We start from the raw sequence: 20,617 nt of genomic DNA, 5'->3' as shown, positions 1-20,617 counted from the left end.
CAGACCATGAAGGGAAGCGCAGCCGAGAGCTGCCCAGTGACACAAGCCTACCAGACGAGTAAATAACTTCTATGCTGACTTCGAGGAAAGTAACACTGAAACATGCATGAGAGCATCAGCTGTTCCGGACGACTGTGTGATCATGTTCTCCGCAGCCGATGTGAGTAAGACCTTTAAACAGGTCAACATTCACAAGGCCGCAGGGCCAGACGGATTACCAGGACGTGTACTGCGAGCATCCGCTGACCAACTGGCAAGTGTCTTCACTGACATTTTCAACCTCTCCCTGTCTGAGTCTGTAATGCCAACATGTTTCAAGCAGACCACCATAGTCCCTGTGCCCAAGAACAGTAAGGTAACCTGCCTAAATGACTACCGACCCGTAGCACTCACGTTTGTAGCCATGAAGTGCTTTGAAAGACTGGTCATGGCTCACATCAACACCATTATCCCAGAAACCCTAGACCCACTCCAATTTGCATACCGCCCCAACAGATCCACAGATGATGCAATCTCTATTGCACTCCACACTGCCCTTTTACACCTGGACAAAAGGAACAGCCACGTGAGAATGCTATTCATTGACTACAGCTCAGCGTTCAACACCCTAGTACCCTCCAAGCTCATCACTAAGCTAAGGATCCTGGGACTAAACACCTCCCTCTGCAACTGGATCTTGGATTTCCTGACGGGCCGCCTCCAGGTGGTAAGGGTAGGTAACAACACGTCCGCCACACTGATCCTCAACACGGTGCCCCTCACGGGTGTGTGCTCAGTCCCTTCCTGTACTCCCTGTTCACTCATGACTGCACGGCCAGGCACGACTCCAACACCATCATTAAGTTTGCTGATGACACGTGGTAGGCCTGATCACCGACAACGATGAGACAGCCTATAGGGAGGAGGTCAGAGTCCTGACCGTGTGGTGCAAGGACAACAACCTCTCCCTCAACGTGATCAAGACAAAGGAGAATGATTGTGGACTACAGGAAAAAGAGGACCGAACACACCCCCATTCTCATCGACGGGGCTGCAGTGGAGCAGGTTGAGAGCTTCAAGTTCCTTGGCGTACACATCACCAACAAACTAACATGGTCCAAGCACAGCAAAGACAGTCATGAAGAGGGCACGACAAAACCTTTTTCCCCTCAGGAGACTGAAAAGATTTGGCGTGGGTCCTCAGATCCTCAAAAGGTTTTGTAGCTGCACCATCGAGAGCATCCTGACTGATTGCATCACTGTCTGGTATGATGGCAACTGCTCAGCCTCTGACCGCAAGGCACTAGAGAGGGTAGTGCGAACGGCCCAGTACATCACCGGGACCAAGCTTCCTGCCATCCAGGACCTCTATACCAGGCGGTGTCAGAGGAAGGCCCTAAAAATTGTCAAAGACTCCAGCCCCCCTAGTCATAGACTGTCCTCTCTGCTACCACACGGCAAGTGATACCGGAGCGCCAAGTCTAGGTCCAATAGGCTTCTAAACATCTTCTACCCCCCAAGCCATAAGACTCCTAAACAGCTAATCAAATGGCTACCCAGACTATTTGAATTGTGCCCCCCCCCCCTTCTACGCTGTTGCTACTCTCTGTTATTATCTATGCATAGTCACTTTAATAGCTCTACCTACAGGTACATATTACCTCAATTACCTTGACACTGGTGCCCTGCACATTGACTCTGTACCGGTACCCCCTGTATATAGCCTCCACATTGACTCTGTACTGGTACCCCCTGTATATAGCCTCCACATTGACTCTGTACCGTAATACCCTGTATATAGCCTCCACATTGACTCTGTACCGGTACCCCCTGTATATAGCCTCCACATTGACTCTGTACTGGTACCCCCTGTATATAACCTCCACATTGACTCTGTACCGGTACCCCCTGTATATAGCCTCCACATTGACTCTGTACTGGTACCCCCTGTATATAGCCTCCACATTGACTCTGTACCAGTACCCCCTGTATATAGCCTCCACATTGACTCTGTACTGGTACCCCCTGTATATAGCCTCCACATTGACTCTGTACCAGTACCCCCTGTATATAGCCTCCACATTGACTCTGTACCGGTACCCCCTGTATATAGCCTCCACATTGACTCTGTACCGTAACACCCTGTATATAGCCTCCACATTGACTCTGTACCGGTACCCCCTGTATATAGCCTCCACATTGACTCTGTACCGGTACCCCCCTGTATATAGCCTCCACATTGACTCTGTACCGGTACCCCCTGTATATAGCCTCCACATTGACTCTGTACCGGTACCCCCTGTATATAGTCTCCACATTGGCTCTGTAGCGGTACCCCCTGTATATAGTCTCCACATTGACTCTGTACCGGTACCCCCCTGTATATAGCCTCCACATTGACTCTGTACCGGTACCCCCTGTATATAGCCTCCACATTGACTCTGTACCGGTACCCCCCTGTATATAGCCTCCACATTGACTCTGTACCGTAATACCCTGTATATAGCCTCCACATTGACTGTACCGTAATACCCTGTATATAGCCTCCACATTGACTCTGTACCGTAATACCCTGTATATTTGCCCCACTATTGTTATTTATTAATTATTTGTTATTCTTATCTCTTACTTATTTTTTTTGGGGGGGGGGGGATTTTCTTAAAACTGCATTGTTGGTTAAGGGCTCGTAAGCAAGCATTTCACACGAAAGTCAACACCTGTTGTAATCGCCGCATTTGGCAAAAACAATTTGATTTAATTTGATTTGAGATCCTACATCAAGAAAGACAAGCGAGGCAATGCTAGTTTTGCATTAAAAGGCTGAGTAGCCCTACTTCCAACAGAGCTCTCAAGACTGCCATCATCAGTAGAAGATTTCTCATCTCAAACTGACACACACACGCTCACACACACACACACACACACACACACACACACACACACACACACACACACACACACACACACACACACACACACACACACACACTCACACTCACACTCTCACACACACACTCCCACACACACACACACACACACACACACACACTCCCACACATACACACACACACACACACACACTCCCACACACACACACACACACTCTCACACACACTCCCACACACACACACACACTCTCACACACACTCACACACTCACTCTCACACACACACTCCCACACACACACTCACACACACACACTCACACACACACACACACACACTCTCACACACGCTCACACACACACTCACACACACACACACGCTCACACAGCCACACACACACACTCACACACACACACACACACACACACACACACACACACACACGGTATAGTGCAACCTCGTAGGTTCTCCTAAGTTGAGGAAGGGAGAGGAAGGCTGCCCAGGGGAAAACAGAACAGGAAGGGAGAGGAAGGAAGCCCAGGGGAAAACAGAACAGGAAGGGAGAGGAAGGCAGCCCAGGGGAAAACAGAACAGGAAGGGAGAGGAAGGAAGCCCAGGGGAAAACAGAACAGGAAGGGAGAGGAAGGAAGCCCAGGGGAAAACAGAACAGGAAGGGAGAGGAAGGAAGGAAGCCCAGGGGAAAACAGAACAGGAAGGGAGAGGAAGGAAGCCCAGGGGAAAACAGAACAGGAAGGGAGAGGAAGGAAGCCCAGGGGAAAACAGAACAGTACAGCGGTGGAATTCCCTCCATAGTTTTCCTCAATGGAGATGAGGGTGTGTGTCTCTTTGACACATTTGCTACACATCCTCTGTTTCTACCACTGGTATCGTATCATCAGAATATATGCAATGTCATATATCAGACGTTACTGTCTCAGGTCAAAGTTCTCAGCCAGCTTCTCCACAGCTCTGAAGAAGAATTAGTGTGTTCTACATGGCACCAGAGAGATGTGACGTCTTGTTGTGTGTTGAATCCGGATTGTTGGTACTCTGCAGATGGCTAGTGTTGCTGGCACACTGCAGATGGCTAATGTTGCTGGTACACTGCAGATGGCTAGTGTTGCTGGTACACTGCAGATGGCTAGTGTTGCTGGTGTGGCTAGTGTTGCTGGCACACTGCAGATGGCTAATGTTGCTGGTACACTGCAGATGGCTAGTGTTGCTGGTACACTGCAGATGGCTAGTGTTGCTGGTGTGGCTAGTGTTGCTGGTACACTGCAGATGGCTAGTGTTGCTGGTGTGGCTAGTGTTGCTGGCACACTGCAGATGGCTAATGTTGCTGGTGTGGCTAGTGTTGCTGGTACACTGCAGATGGCTAATGTTGCTGGTACACTGTAGATGGCTGGTTTTGCTGGCACACTGCAGATGGCTAATGTTGCTGGTGTGGCTAGTGTTGCTGGTACACTGCAGATGGCTGGTGTTGCTGGTATGGCTGGAATTGCTGGTATGGCTAGTGTTTCTGGTATGGCTAGTGTTGCTGGTACGGCTAGTGTTGCTGGTACGGCTGGTGTTGCTGGTATGGCTAGTGTTGCTGGTACACTGCAGATGGCTAGAGTTTCTGGTATGGCTGGTGTTGCTGGTATGGCTAGTGTTGCTGGTGTGGCTAGTGTTTTTGGCACCTTGCAGATGGCTACAGTTGCTGGTATGGCTGGTGTTGCTGGTATGGCTAGTGTTGCTGGTGGGGCTAGAGTTGCTGCTACACTGCAGATGGCTAGAGTTGCTGATATTACTAGTGTTGCTGGTACGTCTGGTGTTACTGGTATGGCTAGAGTTGCTGGTACTCTCTTTCTTCTCCTTATCACCTCTCTCTCTCTGTATTCTTCAGGCTTCGGCGCTAAGGATTATTTACTGGACATAATACTAACAGATTGTGTGTGTGTGTGTGTGTGTGTGTGTGTGTGTGTGTGTGTGTGTGTGTGTGTGTGTGTGTGTGTGTGTGTGTGTCTCTAGTCGAGGGGACCAGGTCTTGGAGGTGGACTCTGTGAGTCTACGCCATGCAGCCCTGAGTGAGGCCTATGCTGTTCTCAGTGAGTGTGGACCCGGACCTGTCAGCCTAATCATCAGCAGACACCCCAACCCCAAGGTACACACACACACGCACGCACGCGCACACACACACATACCAAGGTACACACACACACACACACACCAAGGTACACACACACACACACACACACACACACACACACACACACCCCAAGGTACACATGGGTAAGAGAGAGAGAGAGAGAGAGAGAGAGAGAGACACAGACACAGAGAGAGAGACACGGAGAGAGAGACACAGAGAGACAGAGAGAGAGACACAGAGAGATAGAGAGAGAGACACAGAGAGACAGAGAGAGAGACACAAAGAGACAGAGAGAGAGACACAGAGACAGAGACACAGAGACCGAGAGACAGAGACACAGAGACAGAGACACAGAGACAGAGACACAGAGACAGAGAGACAGAGACAGAGAGACAGAGACAGAGAGACAGAGACAGAGAGAAACTGATTAGAGAGCTTCAATGTAGCGTCATCAGACTATGTGCTGACTGTGCTGACTCGTCATAATGTAACCGTAAATAATTTCTGCTGTTAATGAAGCATGCAGGGAGGTGCAAGAGGCTACAGTTTCCTGGTTTCTACAGCCATATGCTACCACTTTAAATGTGACAGCGGGTGGAACATTTATGTGTAACTGGGGGTTGGATGGGTCAGGTGGTTAGAAGGGTCAGAGAGTAACGTATTGGTGTAGATAAATCACTCAGAGAAAGAGGGAGAGACAGGTAGAGGGAGAGACAGACAGAAGGAGAGACAGACAGAGGGAGAGACAGACAGAAGGAGAGACAGACAGAAGGAGAGACAGACAGAAGGAGAGACAGACAGAGGGAGAGACAGACAGAGGGAGAGGATAGAGAGAGGGAGAGACAGACAGAGGGAGAGACAGACAGAGGGAGAGACAGGCAGAGGGAGAGACAGGCAGAAGGAGAGACAGACAGAGGGAGAGGATAGAGAGAGGGAGAGACAGACAGAGGGAGAGACAGACAGAGGGAGAGACAGGCAGAGGGAGAGACAGACAGAGGGAGAGACAGACAGAGGGAGAGACAGACAGAGGGAGAGACAGGCAGAGGGAGAGACAGGCAGAGGGAGAGACAGACAGAGGGAGAGACAGGCAGAAGGAGAGACAGACAGAAGGAGAGACAGACAGAGGGAGAGACAGGCAGAGGGAGAGACAGGCAGAAGGAGAGGATAGAGAGAGGGAGAGACAGACAGAGGGAGAGACAGGCAGAGGGAGAGGATAGAGAGAGGGAGAGACAGGCAGAGGGAGAGACAGACAGAGGGAGAGACAGACAGAGGGAGAGACAGACAGAGGGAGAGGATAGAGAGAGGGAGAGACAGGCAGAGGGAGAGACAGGCAGAGGGAGAGACAGACAGATGGAGAGGATAGAGAGAGGGAGAGACAGACAGAGGGAGAGACAGGAAGAGGGAGAGACAGGCAGAGGGAGAGACAGGCAGAGGGAGAGACAGACAGAGGGAGAGACAGGCAGAGGGAGAGACAGGCAGAGGGAGAGACAGGCAGAGGGAGAGACAGGCAGAGGGAGAGACAGGCAGAGGGAGAGGATAGAGAGAGGGAGAGACAGACAGAGGGAGAGACAGACAGAGGGAGAGACAGACAGAGGGAGAGACAGGCAGAAGGAGAGACAGGCAGAGGGAGAGACAGACAGAGGGAGAGACAGACAGAGGGAGAGACAGACAGAAGGAGAGACAGACAGAGGGAGAGACAGACAGAGGGAGAGGATAGACAGAGGGAGAGGATAGAGAGAGGGAGAGACAGACAGAGGGAGAGACAGGCAGAGGGAGAGGATAGAGAGAGGGAGAGACAGACAGAGGGAGAGACAGACAGAGGGAGAGACAGACAGAGGGAGAGACAGGCAGAGGGAGAGACAGGCAGAAGGAGAGACAGACAGAGGGAGAGACAGACAGAGGGAGAGACAGACAGAGGGAGAGACAGACAGAGGGAGAGACAGGCAGAAGGAGAGACAGGCAGAAGGAGAGACAGACAGAGGGAGAGACAGACAGAGGGAGAGGATAGAGAGAGGGAGAGACAGACAGAGGGAGAGACAGACAGAGGGAGAGACAGACAGAGGGAGAGGATAGAGAGAGGGAGAGACAGACAGAGGGAGAGACAGACAGAGGGAGAGACAGGCAGAGGGAGAGACAGACAGAGGGAGAGACAGACAGAGGGAGAGACAGACAGAGGGAGAGGATAGAGAGAGGGAGAGACAGGCAGAGGGAGAGACAGGCAGAGGGAGAGACAGGCAGAGGGAGAGACAGGCAGAGGGAGAGACATGCAGAGGGAGAGGATAGAGAGAGGGAGAGACAGGCAGAGGGAGAGACAGGCAGAGGGAGAGGATAGAGAGAGGGAGAGACAGGCAGAGGGAGAGACAGGCAGAGGGAGAGGATAGAGAGAGGGAGAGACAGACAAAGGGAGAGACAGGCAGAGGGAGAGACAGGCAGAGATTCCTTTCCTACTATCTGTACAGCTTTGTGCCAATGAACTGTTGACCAGTCAGGCAACAACCCAACATCTTACCTGGATTATATTTCTAAACACTGAGCGCTTAAACAACAGCTTACCACTGAATGTGCGTTCTCTTTGTCCTTCGTTTAGACAACCAGGTACTTTGACCGTAGTGTGTTTTAACCAGATTTTTCTAGTCCTGCAGGACAGACAGCGAGTCTGTCTCTCTGTCCTGCAGACATGTTATATTATCCTGTACTGAACTTTACTCACAGATAGAAATATGTGTTTCCCCTGTAGGCAGAAAAAGGGTCCATTTACCTTCAACAATCCACTGAAAATAACCCAGAGTACAAACTGATACCCTCGGTGAATACCCTGATACCCTCGGTGAATCTCCCTTCCAGAAATACGAGATCTGCTGCTAGATTTGTGTTACATGTATTCAGACTGGGGGTTGAGTCTCTGATCTCTGAACAAAGGTTTGACAGATTTCATGAGGTTGGTATTATCACCATGTTGTTTCACACTATTGGTCCATGTTGTCTAGTCCAACGAAGACATGTGGAGACCTTAAATCCCAAATGAACCCCCGTAGGACCTCTAAAAAACAAGTCCACGGTCAGATACTCCTTTATCCCATATGGTAAGGATCGGTAAGGCTAGATCTGATTCTACATTTGTGATTAGTGGCAACTTCTACCTCAGACACACAGTTGAACCAGACAGACATGAAGGGGCGTGGGGATGGGGGGGGGGGGCAAGCTGCAACCTGATAGGTTATTGTAGATCAGCTGACGGGAGCAGAGCGGGAACAGCATTTTTATGGTGAGCTGAAGAGGAAGTGGCCTCTGCTAAGAGAGAGAGGGGGAGAGAGAGAGAGTGAGTACAGAGAGAGAGAGAGGGAGGGGAAGAAAGAGAGAGAGGCGTGGAGAGAGAGATAGGGGGGAGAAAGAGAGAGAGGGGGAGAGAGAGACAGTGAGTACAGAGAGAGAGAGGGGGGGTTAAAGAGAGAGGGGGAGAGAGAGATAGGGGGGAGAGAGAGAGACAGAGGGGGAGAAAGAGAGAGAGAGGAGAGAGAGGGGGAGGGAGAGAGAGAGAGGGGGAGGGAGAGAGAGGGGGAGTGAGAGAGAGAGGGTGGAGGGGGAGGGAGAACGTGAGTACAGAAAGAGAGGGGGGAGAGAGAGCGATAGGGGGAGAGAGAGAGATAGGAGGGGGAGAGAGAGAGATAGGAGGGGGAGAGAGAGAGCAAGGGGGAGAGAGAGAGAGCAAGGGGGGAGAGAGAGAGACAGAGAGAGAGAGAGAGAGAGAGAGAGGGAGAGAGAGGGGGGGGAGGGAGAGAGAGGGAGAGAGAGAGATAGGGGGAGAGAGAGGGGGAGGGAGAGAGAGAGAGAGAGAGAGGGGGAGTGAGAGAGAGAGGGGGAGGGGGAGGGAGAGAGTGAGTACAGAAAGAGAGGGGAGAGAGAGAGATAGGGGAGAGAGAGAGAGCAAGGGGGAGAGAGAAAGACAGAGGGGGAGAAAGAGAGAGAGAGGGAGAGAGAGAGAGAGGGGGGAGGGAGAGGGAGAGATAGGGGGGAGAGAGGGGGAGGGGGAGAGAGAGAGAGGGGGAGGGAGAGAGAGAGGGGGAGGGAGAGAGAGAGAGAGAGGGGGAGAGAGAGAGAGAGAGAGTAACACCAGCTCTCTTCAAGCTATCACTTCAAGCTGCAGTATCAACACATCAAGGCATGTTAATGTTTGTCAGGCTGATCAGATGCTGTTAACTCCTCCAGCGCTGGCCTGCCTGGGAAAGCAAAGGAAGACTCAAAAGCATTTTAGTGCTGCAATCAAATGAAGGCAAAACACAGGCATGTGTCCCAAATGGCACCCTATTCCCTATGCAGTGCACTAATTTTGACCCATGCCCTTATCAAAAGTAGTGCACTATGTATGGAATCGGCAGCCTCGGTTTCTCAAATGATTGCCTCGCCTGGTTCACCAACTACTTCTCAGATAGAGTTCAGTGTGTCAAATCAGATGGCCTGTTGTCCGGGCCTCTGGCAGTCTCTATGGGGGTGCCACATTGTTCAATTCTTGGACCGACTCTTTTCTCTGTATATATCAATGATGTCGCTCTTGCTGCGACCAGGCCAGGCCAGGCCAGGCCAGGCCAGTCCTTGACTGGCCTGGCCTTGACTGGCCTCGCCTTGACGGGCCTGGTCTTGACGGGCCTGGTCTTGACGGGCCTGGTCTTGACGGGCCTGTTCTTGACTGGCCTTGACTGGGCTTGACTGACCTTGACTGACCTTGACTGGCCTTGACTGGGCTTGACTGGCCTTGACTGGGCTTGACTGGCCTTGCTTGGCCTTGACTTCATTGACATCTGGTGGTTACATTGTGCCAAATACCTGATGCACTCGGTACACAGTGTCTCATAGGAGTAGTGCTGATCTCGGATCAGGTCCGTCAGGTCCATAATCATGATCCTTGATTAGCACTACTGTGAGACTACGGCCCGATGGTGAATGTGGTTCGATGAGTGTTTCCTGAACGTTCCTCTCTGTTTTGTTCCTCCAGGTTTCCGAGCAGGAGATGGATGATGTAATCACTAGGTCTTCACACAGAGACAGCCTGAGTAAGGACGGACACGCCTCTCAAACTCTAGGTCTGTCTGTCTCCCCCCCACCCTCTCGCTCTCTCCTTCTTCTCTCTCTCTCTCTCTCTCTTTCTCTCTCTTTCTCTTTCTCTTTCTCTCTCTTTCTCTCTCTTTCTCTCTCTCTCTCTTTCTCTCTCTCTCTCTTTCTCTCTCTTTCTCTCTCTCTCTCTCTCTCTCTCTCTCTCTCTTTCTCTCTCTCTCTCTCTCTCTCTCTCTCTCTTCTCTCTCTCCTCTCTCAATTCAATTCAATTGACTTTATTGACATGGTAAGTTCATTATTACTTACATTGTCAAAGTATACATATAGAAAAATAACAAATATATATTTCTATATATATAAAATATATATTTATATATAAATGAATGGTGGGACCAACAGCAATAATAACAGTAGTAGTGGACATGGGATTACCATTAACACCAACTACAACAACAATATTAATCAGAACAACAATACATTAAAGCGATGGTAGTAGACCAGTGTCAACATGACTGAGAAGACACATGACCTGGTATGAAAGACACAACTAAACAAGATGGGAAATATTATCCACATTACATTGCACTTTTCACCGGCTGTCCCTCAGGTTGTGGCAGGAGGACACATATTTGGCTGCCAAAACTGCACATTTTGGCTTTTCACCCAATAAATATTAGATTTTTTCTTAATCTTTTTGAATTATAATTTTGGGAAAGCAATATTCTCTTATGTCTGAGTATTTGTCACAGTGTAATAGGAAATGCAGCTCTGTCTCTACCTCTCCCCTGGAGCAGAGTGAGCACAGCCTGTCCTCTCTGGGCAGCCAGACTGTCCTCTCTGGGCAGCCAGACTGTCCTCTCTGGGCTGCCAGGTTTGTCTGTGACGACCGGTCTCTATAGCCAGCCTGTCCTCTCTGGGCAGCCAGGTTTGTCTGTGACGACCGGTCTCTATAGCCAGCCTGTCCTCTCTGGGCAGCCAGGTTTGTCTGTGACGACCGGTCTCTATAGCCAGACTGTCCTCTCTGCTGTAACCCCTCTTTAGTGGGAGACAGCAGCACCGGGTCATCTGCGTACAGCAGACCCTCCTTAGTGGGAGACAGCAGCACCAGGTCATCTGTGTACAGCAGACCCTCCTTAGTGGGAGACAGCAGCACCAGGTCATCTGTCTACAGCAGACCCTCCTTAGTGGGAGACAGCAGACCCTCCTTAGTGGGAGACAGCAGCACCAGGTCATCTGTCTACAGCAGACCCTCCTTAGTGGGAGACAGCAGACCCTCCTTAGTGGGAGACAGCAGCACCAGGTCATCTGTCTACTGCAGACCCTCCTTACTGGGAGACAGCAGCACCAGATCATCTGTCTACAGCAGACCCTCCTTAGTGGGAGACAACAGCACCAGGTCATCTGTCTACAGCAGACCCTCCTTAGTGGGAGACAGCAGCACCAGGTCATCTGTCTACAGCAGACCCTCCTTAGTGGGAGACAGCAGCACCAGGTCATCTGTCTACAGCAGACCCTCTTTAGTGGGAGACAGCAGCACCAGGTCATCTGTCTACAGCAGACACTTGATTTCAGTGTTGTGTAGGGTGATACCAGGTGCTGCAGATTCTTCTAATGTTTTTGTTAATTCATTAATGTAGATGTTAAATAGTGTTGGACTTATTGGGCAGCCCTGTTTCACTCCCCGTCCCTGAGAGAATAAGTCTGTTTGCTTGTTGCCAATTTTAACCGCTGATTCAAGGATTTATAATTTTTCTTGTATATATTTTTGTTCTGTGCTCTTTGTTATATTGCTGTAGAGGTTTGCAAAGTGATTTCTCCACATACCCCCATTTTGGAGAGTCAATTCTTCCTGATGAGGTTCGTTTAATTTATTACAATTCTCCCAGAAGTGGTTTGATTCTATGGATTCCTCAACAACATTCAGCTGATTCCTAATGTGCTGTTCCTTTATTGTTCTCAGGGTGTGTTTGTATTGCTTCAGTGTTTCCCCATATTGAAGGCGTATATTTTTGTTGTCTGGTTCTCTGTGTTTTTGATTAGATATATTTCTCAATGACTTTCTTAGATTTTTTGCCATCATTATCAAACCATTTTTCATTATCTGTTATTTCTGGTTTGCTCTTATGCTTCTTTAGATTAGCCAAGGAGGCTAATTTGTCAAATATAAAGTTTATGTTCCAAACGGCCAAATTTACACCTTCATTGCTGAAGGAGAATGTTAAGGCTAAAAAGTTGTCCAGGAGAGATTGTATTTTTAGGGCTACTAATTGCTTTTTGGTAGATGTCTGTACTGTTTGCACTTCATCTATAGGCCTGTTTAGTACCATGAAATTTATTGGGCCGTGTTGCTTCAGGGTTGGATTCCGCTCTTCTCAGATACACTGTGATTTTACTGTGGTCTGAGAGAGGTGTTAGTGGGCTGACTGTGAAGGCTCTGGGAGGTGTTAGTGGGCTGACTGTGAAGGCTCTGAGAGACTCTGGGTTTAGGTCAGTGGGCTGACAGTGAAGGCTCTGAGAGGTGTTAGTGGGCTGACTGTGAAGGCTCTGAGAGACTCTGGGTTGAGGTCAGTGGGCTGACTGTGAAGGCTCTGAGAGACTCTGGGTTGAGGTCAGTGGGCTGACTGTGAAGGCTCTGAGAGACTCTGGGTTTAGGTCAGTGGGCTGACTGTGAAGGCTCTGGGAGACTCTGGGTTTAGGTCAGTGGGCTGACTGTGAAGGCTCTGAGAGACTCTGGGTTTAGGTCAGTGGGCTGACTGTGAAGGCTCTGAGAGACTCTGGGTTGAAGGTCAGTGGGCTGACTGTGAAGGCTCTGAGAGACTCTGGGTTGAGGTCAGTGGGCTGACTGTGAAGGCTCTGAGAGACTCTGGGTTTAGGTCAGTGGGCTGACTGTGAAGGCTCTGGGAGACTCTGGGTTTAGGTCAGTGGGCTGACTGTGAAGGCTCTGAGAGACTCTGGGTTTAGGTCAGTGGGCTGACTGTGAAGGCTCTGAGAGACTCTGGGTTGAAGGTCAGTGGGCTGACTGTGAAGGCTCTGAGAGACTCTGGGTTGAGGTCAGTGGGCTGACTGTGAAGGCTCTGAGAGACTCTGGGTTTAGGTCAGTGGGCTGACTGTGAAGGCTCTGGGAGACTCTGGGTTTAGGTCAGTGGGCTGACTGTGAAGGCTCTGAGAGACTCTGGGTTTAGGTCAGTGGGCTGACTGTGAAGGCTCTGAGAGACTCTGGGTTTAGGTCAGTGGGCTGACTGTGAAGGCTCTGAGAGACTCTGGGTTTAGGTCAGTGGGCTGACTGTGAAGGCTCTGAGAGACTCAGGGTTGAGGTCAGTGGGCTGACTGTGAAGGCGCTGAGAGACTCTGGGTTGAGGTCAGTGGGCTGACTGTGAAGGCTCTGAGAGACTCTGGGACTTTAGGTCGGTGAGGAAGTAGTCTACAGTACTACTGCCAAGGGATGAGCTGTAGGTGTACCTACCAAAAGAGTCCCCTCTCAGCCTACCATTGACTATGTACAGACCCAGCGTGTAACAGAGCTGTAGGTGTACCTACCAAAAGAGTCCCCTCTCAGCCTACCATTGACTATGTACAGACCCAGCGTGTAACAGAGCTGTAGGTGTACCTACCAAAAGAGTCCCCTCTCAGCCTACCATTGACTATGTACAGACCCAGCGTGTAACAGAGCTGTAGGTGTACCTACCAAAAGAGTCCCCTCTCAGCCTGCCATTGACTATATACAGACCCAGTGTTCCACAGAGCTTCACGAGCTGTACTCCATTTCTGTTTTTCACTTTGTCCTAGTTGTTTCTGTGGGGGTATGTGGGGAGGGAAAGGTTGTTGCTTCCTGGTAGGTGTTTGTCCCCAGGACATTTACATTTACGTCATTTAGCAGACGCTCTTATCCAGAGCGACTTACAGATTGGTGCATTCACCTTATGACAGTCCCAGTCTGTTTCAAACAGCCTGATGTTACCTGGCACCATGACAGTCCCAGCCTGTTACCTGGCACCATGACAGTCCCAGTCTGTTACCTGGCACCATGACAGTCCCAGTCTGTTACCTGGCACCATGACAGTCCCAGTCTGTTACCTGGCACCATGACAGTCCCAGTCTGATGTTACCTGGCACCATGACAGTCCCAGTCTGTTACCTGGCACCATGACAGTCCCAGTCTGATGTTACCTGGCACCATGACAGTCCCAGCCTGTTACCTGGCACCATGACAGTCTCAGTCTGTTACCGGGCACCATGACAGTCCCAGTCTGTTACCTGGCACCATGACAGTCCCAGTTTGATTTTACCTGGCACCATGACAGTCCCAGTCTTATACCTGGCACCATGACAGTCCCAGTCTGTTACCTGGCACCATGACAGTCCCAGTCTGATGTTACCTGGCACCATGACAGTCCCAGTCCGTTACCTGGCACCATGACAGTCCCAGTCTGATGTTACCTGGCACCATGACAGTCCCAGTCTGATGTTACCTGGCACCATGACAGTCCCAGTCTGTTACCTGGCACCATGACAGTCCCAGTCTGTTACCTGGAACCATGACAGTCCCAGCCTGATGTTACCTGGCACCATGACAGTCCCAGTCTGTTACCTGGCACCATGACAGTCCCAGTCTGTTACCTGGCACCATGACCAGTCCCAGTCTGATGTTACCTGGCACCATGACAGTCCCAGTCTGTTACCTAGCACCATGACAGTCCCAGCCTGATGTTACCTGGCACCATGACAGTCCCAGTCTGATGTTACCTGGCACCATGACAGTCCCAGTCTGTTACCTGGCACCATGACAGTCCCAGCCTGATGTTACCTGGCACCATGACAGTCCCAGTCTGTTACCTGGCACCATGACAGTCCCAGTCTGATGTTACCTGGCACCATGACAGTCCCAGTCTGTTACCTGGCACCATGACAGTCCCAGTCTGATGTTACCTGGCACCATGACAGTCCCAGTCTGTTACCTGGCACCATGACAGTCCCAGTCTGATGTTACCTGGCACCATGACAGTCCCAGTCTGTTTCAAACAGCCTGATGTTACCTGGCACCATGACAGTCCCAGTCTGTTACCTGGCACCATGACCAGTCCCAGTCTGATTTTACCTGGCACCATGACAGTCCCAGTCTGTTACCTGGCACCATGACAGTCCCAGTCTGATGTTACCTGGCACCATGACAGTCCCAGTCTGATGTTACCTGGCACCATGACAGTCCCAGTCTGATATTACCTGGCACCATGACAGTCCCAGTCTGTTACCTGGCACCATGACAGTCCCAGTCTGTTACCTGGCACCATGACAGTCCCAGTCTGATGTTACCTGGCACCATGACAGTCCCAGTCTGTTACCTGGCACCATGACAGTCCCAGTCTGATGTTACCTGGCACCATGACAGTCCCAGTCTGATGTTACCTGGCACCATGACAGTCCCAGTCTGTTACCTGGCACCATGACAGTCCCAGTCTGATGTTACCTGGCACCATGACAGTCCCAGCCTAATGTTACCTGGCACCATGACAGTCCCAGCCTAATGTTACCTGGCACCATGACAGTCCCAGTCTGTTACCTGATACCATGACAGTCCCAGTCTGTTACCTGGCACCATGACAGTCCCAGTCTGTTACCTGGCACCATGACAGTCCCAGTCTGATGTTACCTGGCACCATGACAGTCCCAGCCTAATGTTACCTGGCACCGTGACAGTCCCAGCCTAATGTTACCTGGCACCATGACAGTCCCAGTCTGTTACCTGGCACCATGACAGTCCCAGCCCAATGTTACCTGGCACCATGACAGTCCCAGCCTAATGTTACCTGGCACCATGACAGTCCCAGTCTGTTACCTGGCACCATGACAGTCCCAGTCTGTTACCTGATACCATGACAGTCCCAGTCTGTTACCTGGCACCATGACAGTCCCAGTCTGTTACCTGGAACCATGACAGTCCCAGTCTGTTACCTGGCACCATGACAGTCCCAGTCTGTTACCTGGAACCATGACAGTCCCAGTCTGATGTTACCTGGCACCATGACAGTCCCAGTCTGATGTTACCTGGCACCATCACAGTCCCAGTCTGATGTTACCTGGCACCATGACAGCCCCAGTCTGTTACCTGGCACCATGACAGTCCCAGTCTGTTACCTGGCACCATGACAGTCCCAGTCTGTGACCTGGCACCATGACAGTCCCAGTCTGATGTTACCTGGCACCATGATAGTCCCAGTCTGTTACCTGGCACCATGATAGTCCCAGTCTGTTACCTGGCACCATGACAGTCCCAGCCTGTTACCTGGCACCATGACAGTCCCAGTCTGTTACCTGGCACCATGACAGTCCCAGTCTTGTAGAGGTTGATTGTTATCAGGATGCTGTCGGGGTCGTCTGTCTCTTTGACTTTCAGCTTCCACCCATTACAGATTCCCTCTGTTTTTATGGATGGGTAGTGAGAGCAGACCGCTGAGCGCCATGCATTTGGCTGGTCAGTGAGGAAGATGAGATGGATGGGTAGTGACAGCAGACTGCTGAGCGCCAAGCATTTGGCTGGTCAGTGAGGAAGATGAGATTACTCACATCACCGTTATTGTAGAGGTCTGCGGAAAGGGTTTCTGGCCTCCCCTTTAGTAGTGTCTGTTTAAGCTTTCCTCGTTGTGTCATTTTTGGCCTCTGGAGGGTAGAGGCCAAAAATGGTTGCCGTAGCAACCGGTTTGTTTGTCTGCTGCTGTTGCTAGCTAGCGCTAATTGGGTTCAAAAACCAGCAAAAAGAGTGACAAATCTTTACACAGAAAAACAGAAGATGTGTTTAAAGTTAGTCCGTGCTCCTTTTTGGTTTTACTCAGTCAGTTTGGTCGTTTGATGTAGTTGTATTAACTCCCCTTGCTAGGTTTGTTCTAGCTCGTTTCTTCTGGCTAGCTTGTTAGCCTGCTGGCTAGGTCTTTGTTGTGTAGCTAGCTAGCTAGAGTCAAAACTTCTTAACTTGAGGTGCAAAGTTACTTTTTTTCTATTCTGAATGAATAGAGTTGTTGTTCATCACTTCTTGTCTGGAATTCTTTTTCCATTAGAGTATTTATCTCATTCTAAAAACTAAAAAATATGAATATATCAGGAGCTCATGTTGAGCATGACTCTCTCTCTCTCTCTCTCTCTATCACCTCTCTATCACCTCTCTTTCTCCCTCTCTCCCTTCCTCTGTCTCTCTCTATCACTTCTCTCTCTCTCTCGCTTCTCTCTATCACCTCTCTCTTTCTCCCTCTCTCCCTTCCACTGTCTCTCTCTCACCTCTCTCTCCTCTCTCTCACCTCTGTCTCTCTCGATCGATGAAGAGAGTGTCAATAATTGTTTTTAAGAGTCTCAGGGCTCTATTTTAGGCTGGTGTTAAGGAGGCACAAGTCTTAAACACACATTAGTTTTACATTTCGTTGTGTTTTTTAAAATTATTTTTTATTTCACCTTTATTTAACCAGGTAGGGTATATAGACAACTGCGACCTGGCCAAAGGTAAATACTGTCCCTCTGGCATTTTGTGCCGGTGAATCTTCTATTTAGAAACATTTTTTTAGAAACGATTGGTTTCCCTCCCATTTCGTTTAATTTGACGAAAAACCAAGCATAGCTTACTTAATAACAGCTGGTTTTGCAGCATGGCACAGGTGTGTTATTTTATCCATTAGCCAATTCGCCTATGAATAAAGTTTTTTTTTAAGTCAAATCAAATTGTCTAAATTGTATCACATGTGCCAAATACAACTGGTGTAGACTTTACAGTGAAATTATTGCTTACGAACCTTTCCCAACGATACAGATTTTGAAAATAATAATATCAAGTAAAATAGTAACTAGCACAAGAGGAATACAATTAAATACAAAATAATGGGCGTCTATACAGGAAGTTTATAACATTTTTGACATGCTTTTTTCTAGATTTTTTTTGTTTGTTATTCTGTCTCTCACTGTTCAAATAAACCTACCATTAAAAATATAGACTGATCATTTCTTTGTCAGTGGACAAAATCAGCAGGGGATCAAATACTTTTTTCCCTCACTGTAAGTAAGCATTTCGCTTTAAGGTCTACACCTGTTGTATTCGGCGCATGTGACAATTCGATTTTATTTTGTTTTAAATACACAACTTGAAGCAACCACATATTTAGTCATGGAACACGTTCTGATTGGCCAGTGAGTGGCCAAGCCTCGACACACCCACAATTTGTTTATTCATCAAAACCCTTTCGCGCCACCGCCAGCTACTGTGCCCATAATTCTGGTTGTAAAAATAGCCAAAATATTTCTTACACACCCCCAAACCTATATTTCTATCGCCAGCGCTTAGAAGTGCTTACCTGGAATCATAGTCTGTTGTGATATCTATATTGGAGTCAGGTTGTTGAGTGAATGTGATTCTAGTCTAACCTGTTTCCTCTGACCCTTGACCTCTAGGCATGCACTCTAAGAGCCCCTCCCTCACAGTGAAGGCCAAACAGGCAGATGGCTCTTCCCTCAGCTGGACCATGAAAAGATTCCTGGAGCCCGCCAGCAGGGTACGATACATTACACACAACAATCAATATATCAATCAATCGATCTATCAATACATGAACCAATCAATCAATCGATCACCAGTCAATGTCCGTTCACTATTGTTAGGAATTACCAATGTTTTGAGGATGATTCACATTGGGTTGAGACAGAAACCTTGACCTCAACTATTCTTCCTCTTCAGCAGAGTTTCTATAGCTCTCAGACAGACTCTCATTAGATTCATATCAAGGCTTTGAGTCTTCCTTCTTACACAAATCTAAGTGAACTTTTCCTCTTGCTTTAATTGAATCTCTCTCTTGCTGAGCAGCAAGGGTCTCTGAGTTCAGAGGCGGAGCTATCTCAGTACTTTTCCCAGGAAGTAACCAGTCATTCGTCGCTGTCGGAAACCAATGCGATGGGATCCAGTGATGACGACATGCTCCACCACAGGAGCTGTAACACCTCAATAGACGACACCCCCGCCACTCAGCCACATGGTACAGTCCATTTCCCCTATTCCACATCCCTATGGTTTATGAAAAAGACTGCTACCAACTGATAGTGGTCTCCGTAAGAGGTGCCGGTTTAGATCTAGATACAACTGTCCTGGTTTAGATGTAGGTACAACTGTCCTGGTTTAGATCTAGATACAACTGTCCTGGTTTAGATCTAGGTACAACTGTCCTGGTTTAGATCTAGGTACAACTGTCCTGGTTTAGATCTAGATACAACTGTCCTGGTTTAGATCTAGGTACAACTGTCCTGGTTTAGATCTAGGTACAACTGTCCTGGTTTAGATGTAGGTACAACTGTCCTGGTTAAGATGTAGGTACAACTGTCCTGGTTTAGATCTAGGTACAACTGTCCTGGTTTAGATCTAGGTACAACTGTCCTGGTTTAGATCTAGGTACAACTGTCCTGGTTTAGATCTAGGTACAACTGTCCTGGTTTAGATGTAGGTACAACTGTCCTGGTTTAGATCTAGGTACAACTGTCCTGGTTTAGATCTAGGTACAACTGTCCTGGTTTAGATCTAGGTACAACTGTCCTGGTTTAGATCTAGGTACAACTGTCCTGGTTTAGATCTAGGTACAACTGCTGGAGACTGTGTCCAGGGACAGAAGTAAGGGGTTTGAAAACCACCGGGTAAAGGCCTGTGATTGGTTCACCCCACGATGTGATAAAGGACCCTAGCAATGGAGTGGCCAGGACCAGAGGTGTGAACGACCGGGAGATGGTAGCATCTGCTGAGGCTAGAGAGTCCCCAAGTTAGTCTCTAACTGCCAGGATCAGAGGTGTGAACGACCGGGAGATGGTAGCCTCTGCTGAGGCTAGAGAGTCCCCAAGTTAGTCTCTAACTGCCAGGACCAGAGGTGTGAACGACCGGGAGATGGTAGCCTCTGCTGAGGCTAGAGAGTCCCCAAGTTAGTCTCTAACTGCCAGGACCAGAGGTGTGAACGACCGGGAGATGGTAGCCTCTGCTGAGGCTAGAGAGTCCCCAAGTTAGTCTCTAACTGCCACGGCCAGAGAGAGAGGGGTTTTCCTGCAGAACGGTTTACTAATGTTGTTTTATAGTATAGCTATAAGAACCATACATCAATCTAATCAGCAGCTGGGTAAACCAGAATTATGTTCAGAAACCATAGAAACGTGTTGAAACTATCATGTTCAGTCTCACCTGACATCTCTGTCTCTGACTTCCTCCGGTGACTGGGGTTAAAAGATACCTCCTGTGTGGGAGCGGAGGTCAGAACCGATGATAAGGCCCCCGGTGTCCCGGTGTTGAACCGGCCAGTGAAGACCGCCCAGCGCCAGCCCACCACGTGTAGTCCCGGTAACGGCTCCGTCCGCAGTCCGCTGCTCCGACAGAGACAAGTCATCTGCTATGACGATGAGGTCAGCGATGATGAAGATGCTGGTGAGGATATGATGGAGATACCGTTGTTGGTCAAAAAAAAAATGTTTGGTGTTTTCTGTCTTTGTGAGACTTATTGGGGATCAGCAGGTCAGTTCCTGTGCAATAGCTAGATGTGTGTTAAACCTTCTCCTTTCTCTCTCTCTCTGCCTTTCT

The 20,617-nt window shown here is 49.3% G+C and overlaps 1 protein-coding gene across 1 annotated transcript in view; it reads left to right on the top strand.

The window, feature by feature from the left end:
* LOC115199683 (PDZ domain-containing protein 2) overlaps nt 1-20,617 on the top strand; it is a 234,912-nt gene that overhangs the window by 186,854 nt on the left and 27,441 nt on the right. The window contains exons 14-18 of the mRNA XM_029761990.1: nt 4,875-5,007; nt 9,983-10,070; nt 18,466-18,566; nt 18,875-19,043; nt 20,270-20,464. Of these exons, the coding sequence (XP_029617850.1) occupies nt 4,875-5,007; nt 9,983-10,070; nt 18,466-18,566; nt 18,875-19,043; nt 20,270-20,464 (686 nt within the window). The remainder of the gene's footprint in view (nt 1-4,874; nt 5,008-9,982; nt 10,071-18,465; nt 18,567-18,874; nt 19,044-20,269; nt 20,465-20,617) is intronic.

This window comes from Salmo trutta, chromosome 9, assembly GCF_901001165.1.
Source record: "Salmo trutta chromosome 9, fSalTru1.1, whole genome shotgun sequence".
Taxonomy (NCBI): Eukaryota; Metazoa; Chordata; class Actinopteri; order Salmoniformes; family Salmonidae; genus Salmo; species Salmo trutta.
This window is presented reverse-complemented; position numbering and strand designations above follow the sequence as displayed.